An 8633-nucleotide genomic window follows, 5' to 3' on the forward strand; every position below is an offset into this window, starting at 1 on the left:
CCACTTACCAAATGACTAACTTTTTCAGGATTTTATTGCAGGCTAGTATTATCACTTCCTTTAGGAAGCCTGCTAACCTTAATCTCCGAACCTGTTGATTGAAACTGCTGTCGATAGTGTGGATACAGGATTTAGTGATAGCCGAACCAAACACGACACAGCTATACTATCTTCGAATGTGCTGAATTGTAATCTAATAAGGGCTTTTCAGACCTCTGTTGAAATGACCAGCACACATGGTCACCTTTTTCTTCTAGTCTCATATTCAAGAACTGGAGCTGATTTCTTTCCGGTGTTTCATAGGTAAATTTACGACCGAATCCATTACGGGTAAAGGTATTTAAAACATCTTCCACCTGCTTCTTTAGATCACAGCCTCCAACAAAAACCAAGTAATCGTCCACATATCTGAAGACTTGTTTTACGTCTTTGCCTAAGCAGTTTTCGATAGCTTTGTCCACATAAGAAAGCACATAAGAAAGAAATATATTGCTTAGTACAGGCGCTACTTTTGATCCAATGCACACCCCCGTTTTTTGAATATACAATCTGCCATCCCATTCAACAAAAGTGGATTATAGGTAAAAAGGCACAAGCTCTAAAACCTTCAGTTGTTAGTCCGAGCGCTTGTCTTGTCGTCTCTTCTTGTTCCTCGTCCCCTGTCGCAGCGCCGGTAAAATATCGAGGTCTGAATTCCCTTATGCTCTTTCGCGGAACGCGCAGAAGAATGTACTCTAAGAGCTGAGGGCACATAATGTGGCCATGAAGGTTCTTTTATAGAAAAATTATATCTACTCTGACACGACGGCAGTTAAGAGAAGGAAGATTCAGGGGGGTACTCTTGGTGGAGCGAGAGGAGGAAGTTGAGCAAGGAAAGCGATATCGAAATATCCGTTAAATTTTTTGCTGTACTCTGTCAACCCTGTTCCAGTTCGATTTTCAAGTGCCACTCCAAACAACCGATGCGTACTCCAAAAGCGACGAGCATATGGACAGGTACAGCTTTAGGAATGGAAGTGGAGTACGAAACTCTCTGGAAAGTCTGCAGACGAATACGAGTGTCCGCATAGCCTGCTGAGCAATGCGTTTAGTATGAGAGGTGAAGCTGGAGGGTGCGGTCAAAAAGTACACCAAGGTCATTAATTTCATCAACCCTGTCCAACAGCACAGAATTCACAGAATAATGGTGGAGAAAGCTGTGCGTTTTACGAGTAAATGCGACAGCCCTAGTTTTGTAAGAATTGAGGGTAAGTCGATTCTTCGTACACCAATCAGAAAAAGCAGATATGTCCGAATGCAACAACAAGCAATCTTGAAAAGAATGTATGACCTTGAATATTTTTATATCATCAGCATAAAGAAGAAACGACGAGTTCTTGATGACGGAGGAAACGTCGTTAATAAAAACGGCAAAGATAAGCGGGCCTAATACAGTACTTTGAGGAACTCCACTGGTTGCAGGATAAACGAAGGAAGTCTGTTCATTGACGCTGACAAAGCAGGAGCGATCAAGGAGATAGCTACGTAGGAGGGCTACGATTGAGGCTTCGACACCAGAGAGTAGAAGCTTTTCAAGTAGTAATGAGTGAGTAACAACGTCGAAAGCTTTGCTCAAATAACAGTACACAGCGTCAACCTGACCTCTCTGAAGGACTGCTGCAGAGGCATATGTCATAAACGTGACTAGGTTGGTTGAAGTAGAGCGACCCGACATGAAGCCATGTTGATTCGGTACTATGACATGTTTGAGATGGAAGGAAAGTACATTATGCAAAGCTAATTCGAAAAGCTTAGAGGTTGCACATAGAGGAAAAATCGGACGATAATTAGAAACATGAGATTTGTTTCCTGACTTGAAGACAGGAAAGACGCGTGCTGTTTTCCACACGCGAGGAAAGGCAGCATTTTTCAAACAGTTATTAAATATAGCAGTCAGTACTGGTACAAAGATACAACTGAAGGCTTTTATTATTGCGGCTGGAATGCCATCAGGTCCAGGAGACAAAGATGGTCTCAGACGCTTAAGATTTGCAGTTATTAATTTCTCGTCAAAGAGAAAGGAATTATATGGTGCACCAGATGGGAGGCATACGGAGTCGCACTGTGGAGGTTTGTATACGGAGGAAAAATGTTGGGCAAAACTGTCGGCAACATCCCGAATTTCCGACCCCTCAAAGTCAGCTAAGCTCATACTGGAATCCGATTTAATGGAACGCTTGCGAACGTACCGCCAGAAATGACTAGGAGGATTAGTGGCACTCCCCTCTAAAGATTCAAGATAAGAGTCATGGTCCCGCTTGTATAAGCGTTTGCAAAGAGAACGCAAGCGGCGAAACTCATCTGCTCAATTGTGAAACCCGAGGCGTTTCGCTTTACGATGGGCCCGTTTTTTAAGTTTTAACGCCGTTTTCAGTTCTCTGGAAAACCAGAAAGGAAACTTCCTACGAGTAGGAGTATGCAGAGGTATGTACTGATGCATACCATCAAGAACTATTTCAGTGAAGCGACTGACTTGTTCGTGGGCATCACTAAGTCATTTAAAAGGGACCAGTCGACAGAAGAGAAGAAACTGAAGAGACCGACATAGTCACCACGAGCATACGGGAAACAGGGCGAATTCCCCGCACGATCTAAATTAGTAGAGGGTGAGGCAGAGACAGAAGTAATCAAAAGAAGTGGAGGGTGAAATTTGTCACAGCGAGTAAGCGGTATGTCGGAACTCGAGACGCGAACACTTTCTAAATTCGATAGACAGATATCGAGAATATTACCACAACAGTTTTCAATGAAATTGTGTTGTTACAAAGAGTTAAAGGCTACAAAATCAAGTAGTATGCTACATTTACTTAATGATTATTCTGAGAAGTAAATAAATTCCAGTTGATACCTGGAGTAATAAAATCGCCTAAAATGAGAAGTTTGTGTTTGCTATGACGAGTTATAACATGTTCGATTGAGAGCAGGACATCATCTTAGGCTCGAGGAGGAAGACTCGGAGGAATGTAGAAAGCTGCAAGTAAAAGTTTTTCATGTCGATTTAAAGTGAGCTCAAGCCACACACATTCATTAACAGTTTCCAGATCATAACGTCGAACACACTGCAGAGAACTGTCAACAGCAACAAGCACCCCTCCCCCCTCCTCTTTGTTTTTGTCCTGTTTCAGGGCCCAGTAATAATATTAATAATAATTATCTTACTGTGTATATAAGACATGCTACTCATTGATTTCTTTCTTTCCGTGACCCTTTCCGTCTCAGTTTCATTTCATGTGTTATTTATTTCTTGTTTTGTGTTCTACCTTTGTGTGTGTAAAACTTGTGTGCGCATTTTCGTTTTTTTTTATTCGTGCTGCAGCACGAAGACCATATGGTTGTTTCTGCGCTCATTAAATGAAGATTGATTGATTGATTATTATTATTATTCCTCTCATACTAAACGCATTGCTCAGCGGGCTATGCGCACACTTGGATTCGTTTGCAGACGTTCGAGAGAGTCCGTACTCCACTTCCGTTCTTAAAGCTGTACTTGTTGATATGCTTGCTGCTCTTGTAGTATGTGTCGGTTGTTTGGAATGGCACTTGCAAAACAAACTTGGACAAAGTTTACAGAGTACAGCAAAAAATTTACGGACATTTCAATATCGTTTTTTTTGCGCAACTTCCTCCTCTCGCTCCACCAGGAGCACCCAACTGAATCTTTCTTGTCTTAACTGCCGTCGTGTCAGATAGATATGAGTTTTTTGTACAAACTCCTTCATGGCCACATTATGTGCCCTCAACTCTTACAGTACATCCTACTGTGCGTTCCGCGAAAGAGCATGAGGGAATTCAGACCATTTCAAGTTTCTCCGTCTCTTCATTCCCATTCCCCTCTGGACAGAATGCAGTGGTTATTGAACTCTTCTCTTCGACACCTTGATATCTTCCGAAGCTCGCTCTCTTCGTTTATATTGGATGTTCTTAGCGTTGTATCCTAAACAGTACTTATAACTTCCACTTTCTAGCCTAAATATTGTATTTACTTCACTTATTGCTTTTTCTCCTGTTCAATGCTGTTTGTATCTTGAACTGCTTTTTATCCAATGCTGATTTAATTTTAACTTTAATCTTAAAATTCGAGTGTTACTGTTCGCGTCCAATTCTATTTCTTTATTGTATTTCCTGTATTTCTAGCCTGTGTGTTAGGTACCACACACTTGTTGCGCCTGCAATGGTTGTTTAGTTTATGTATATTGCCGCGAAACCTTCAAAACTGTATTTGTTCTTTTTTAACAGCCGCCGGCATGCGGCCTTATCACTGTGATTTTGGGACGCGTATCAATTCTGTATCCCGTGTTTGTTCATGCTCGTTGTCGCGATACGACGCGTTATCATTTTCTTTGTCGCGAACGATGCACCGAAATCTGTCTCGAAGATTACGATCACTTGCGTATGTTTCTACAATGTCCCAGGTTGTGCTAGTAGCAGTTTGAGACGTTATATAGATTGTTCTGAGCAGCCTTTAAATTGAGCGTTGACTGATCGCTATTTGCTAGCTTACTGATCGCTATTTGCTAGCGTAATCAGAGTTTGGCGATGGTTCTTTTCCAGAACTGCAGGCGACAGTGTGCGCGCCTCGCGAAAGTGTCATCGCGGAGGCACCGTGTCGCTGGGAGGGAGGGGAGTCGATCTGCACCCAGGATTCGCACAGGGTGCGTGGGGCATTTCGCTTCCTCACTGAGGAGATGCCGTTGCGTTAGGAGCATTGAGGGCATCGCGGCATTTAGCCGAGGGTAACCACCTTTAGCAGGCTGCGACATTCGAAACTGGGTTTGTGGCCCGCGAGGGCACAGCGGGGTTTACGGATCTTCCCCCAAGCGCAGTTCCCCAGAGGAGCCGAGCGCCAGGCCGGGGAACGCTTGTACCCAATTTTAACCGGTGGGTGTCCGGCGGTGGGTTTCGAACTAACCACATCCCGCAGCCGAGACGGGCGCCCGACGATCGACGAGCACGTTTGTTGCTATCGCCGCCGCCAAGTTGCTTAGTTCTTTTGCGGGCGCAAGTCAGCCCAATAAAGAGTTAATTTCAGTACCATCAAGCCTGTGTCTTCTTTTGGTGTCTACGGCCATGTCACCACTACGTGACAATATTTCTATATTACTATACTCAATGAGATATTTGTTTTTTTGTTCTCTAGCGTTTTTTTCTTTCTTAGTGATGTGCTCTCCAATTCCTACACCGTGTATACAAGACGTTCTGCTCACTGATTTCTTTCTATCTAACAGTCTTTTTGTCTCAATTTCATTTTATGTGTTTTTGTTTCTTCGTTTGTATTCTATCTGTGTGTGTAAAGCTTGTGTGTGCATATTTTTTAGTTGTGCTGTTGCACGAAGACCACGTGGTTGTTCCTGCGCTCATTAAATAAAGATTTATTATTATTATTATTATTATTATTATTATTATTATTATTATTATTATTATTATTATTATTATTATTATTATTATTATTATTATTATTATTATTATTATTATTATATGCCGTGCTCCCCCTAGGTCATAAAAATAAGTAATAGCTCGCAGGCTCGCTCATATCTCGCTCAGCCCGAGCTGCATATGCGAAGCAATAACACTTCATTTCAACGAATGCATTTCCAGTAACGTTCTGCGCATGCTGGACGACTCTTCAGCCGCCTATTTTGCCAGGATGTCAGGCGAAAATAGAGCGAGGGGATCGGTCCGCGCTTTTTTCCACGAAACAACGTCCCTTCCTTCATCGACGCGACAAGCTAGTGAACAATAATTGTGTGCGGCGCTAGCATATTCTAGGCCCTCGGAAGGATGGCTGGATGAATGGATGCACACGAATATTATTGTCTCCTCCTGGCCTCCAGTGCGGAAGCGCGTCCTGGTTTGAGGAGGTGAGTCAGGGTGTCTCCACAGATGACCCACTCGTCTGTAGGCGGAAACAGAGTCCACTCCAATATTGTGAACAAATTTTTGCAGAAAATATGCTAGGTAGTCCTGGTAACCCTTCCCGCCAAACGGGCTTAGCTTGACGGCCGCAGGACTGGATCGAATAAAGGTCAGTTTTTGAAAGCGTGAACTACGCATTCGGAGTGCGTCGATTGGCACAAGAGAGCAAGACCAACAGGTGAATAGCGTTTGGGGAAGTCAAAATAACTTCAGTGCAAAAATATAAAGGCAGATGAGTTACCTTAAAAAGGATATAAAGACTTCATTAAATTTCGCAAGGGCGAAAGTGAACGACTTTACCTACATTTACTATAATCTAACAACTACCATGTCCTGCTCGAGGCGGTTCGCCCACTCCGCGCACAGCTCTGCGAAGAACATGTGGATACAGCAGAGGGCACTCGTTCTATAAATTTCGCTCCAATAGGCAATATGAATTCGGAAAATAATTTAGTTGGAAACCGAAGGTAAAAAAAGCTAGCAGCTAGGCCATTTGGCTACCAAAGCTGAGTTGGCGAATCAGCATAAAGTTGTCGGTTCCAACATTGACGAATGTTTGTAATGCCAAACGGATTCATCGGATCAGCAAAAAGGTGATTCCGTATAGAGAGAGGGACAGGGGTGACAGAGACATGATGGTAAATGTCATGCCTGCTCTGCCAAAGCTCGTTTGGTGGCCCCAAGAGGGACCGGGAAAAAAAAAAAAGCTGCTGAGCAGCTTTGAGCCTCCGATTGAAGACCTTGAGAGTTCCAGTGGAAGAAGTGGCTAGCTGAAGATAGAGCACGTACTTCACATCGGGTAGTGCCGTGCGATGGCCTCGATCAACCGTAGGAAAGGGTCACTGCAACGCCGTCGCCCGTTGATCGACAACCACCACATCCACGCGAGGTGCGAGTCCGTGAGGCCATCCGTCATCCGCCACCCGCTTCGTATCAGCCGGTTCTTCACTTTCTGCCATGCACTTTCAATATTCTGCGTGTGCGCGCCGGTAACGGGGTTCACGAAAAACTGTGTATGGTTCACAGTTTTGTGAATCAAGTTCATGTTTACCCCGTTACCGTCCACCAATCCCGGCACACACTGGTAGGCCGCCCACTCGTTGCTGAGGATGGTGGTCCCCGGACGGACGTTTGCGGAGATGACGGCTCCAAGTGTCGCTGAGTCCCGCCGGTCGACCTTGAAGAGTCGCAGCTCCTTTGTGGCCACCCATATCATGCCAAAAATCCATGGGCCGCGATCGACGACGCCACCGTAATTGTTCTGCCTGTGGGGCGGAACGTTATCGCCTGCCAAAAGGCGGCCGCGGTTGTACTTTCTCTTGCCCCGCATGAGGCACTCATCGACCTGCACATCCTCACCGGGACCGCCCATCGGCGGCTGCAGCTGGAGCTCGGCGCAGCAGACTTTGCGAACGTAATTGCACCAGTCGGTGCACGTTTGCTTGGAAATGTCGTTGCCTTCCATAGCCCTGGTGCTGGTGATTGAAACGTCCTTTGCCATGCAGTAGGTGATATACAGGGCATAGGATCGCGACAACTTGACATTTGGGCGGCCGAGGCTGTCCTTTCTGGCGAAAAAACTTGCTGAGGTGCCAGCGGTCGCCTGAAGAGCTGCGGGCCCGTGCAGTGCAGCGGTGCCGTGCAGCTGCGAAAGCTGCTTCCGGCATCTATTGCACCGAAATTGGGCCCGTCGTCCGTTCGTCGACTTCCGATAGAAGGTGACTACTTGTCCGTCGCAGGTCGGGCGAGCGCTGTTGAACCCCAGCTGGCCACACACTCCCCAAAACTCCGCCGTCGCCGGACGACCGACAGGGGCCGTCGAAGCTTGGGGTCGCACCGCAGACGACTGGGGTGCCAGTCGCAAACCTCTCATGAAGTCTTCCTGGACCCTTGCGTCATCCATGATTCGGCCCATTTCACAGGAACTGGGGTCCTTACGGGGGGCAGCCATCATGAATATCGAGCAGTCGCAACAAATCCAGAGAGATGCAAGAGAACGACTGAAAGAAGGCCAGGCATTTTATACCATCGTGGCCAGGCTGTTGGCGCTCTCCTCGCCCTCACCTTCCAATCGGCGAGCCTCTCTCACCGTCACAATCAATTTAAAAAAAAAACAACAAAAAAACTCATTTCCTGGCGCTCCCTCGCCCTCGCCCTCATCCCAACTTAAACTGCTGGTCCTCACACACCTTCATCCTCAATTCTTATCTTTCCCCCCTCACCCTCAACCTCATGTTCAGCAGCTTTAATCTTGTAGTTATTTTTCATTACTTTCGACCTATGACAATGTTCTTGAGTCGAAGTAGACGCAAACAATTCTCCTCTGCATCCGCTGTCGGCGGTGTCAAGCCGCGTAGATAATTTATGCTTAACAATCAGAATTTCGAGAGAATAATACTGGACTTTAAGACGCGGGCTGCGTTCATGCTGTCGCGAATCACTGGCAAGAGCCATCTGGTACATGTTCCGACAGCTGCTGACAATGAGATATGCACTGCGCCGGGAAACCAGGGGCTGTGAAAAGTGCAAAGAAAAATTGTGACAGTGCCCTAAGCCACCAATAAAAGGCGAAATTGTGAGAAGGAAGGAAAATAGCTACTGCCGTAGTTCACCGGGCAAACCTGCCCACCGATTCACTCTCCGTATGTTTGCAGGAGATAGAGCGACGAAATATTCCACAG

At 45.7% G+C, this 8633-nt stretch overlaps 1 protein-coding gene across 1 annotated transcript; it reads right to left on the reverse strand.

Annotated features, from left to right (window-relative positions):
* Positions 1–6742: 6742 nt before the first annotated feature.
* LOC146172194 (uncharacterized) lies at positions 6743–7324 on the reverse strand. The gene has a single exon (XM_084585736.1). It carries the CDS (start codon positions 7322–7324, stop codon positions 6743–6745), a length of 582 nt encoding a protein of 193 aa, XP_084441862.1.
* Positions 7325–8633: the final 1309 nt, after the last annotated feature.

The sequence above is a fragment of the Amblyomma maculatum genome, unplaced genomic scaffold, assembly GCF_055883805.1.
Source record: "Amblyomma maculatum isolate TAMU_Amacu unplaced genomic scaffold, ASM5588380v1 scaffold_13, whole genome shotgun sequence".
Classification (NCBI taxonomy): Eukaryota; Metazoa; Arthropoda; class Arachnida; order Ixodida; family Ixodidae; genus Amblyomma; species Amblyomma maculatum.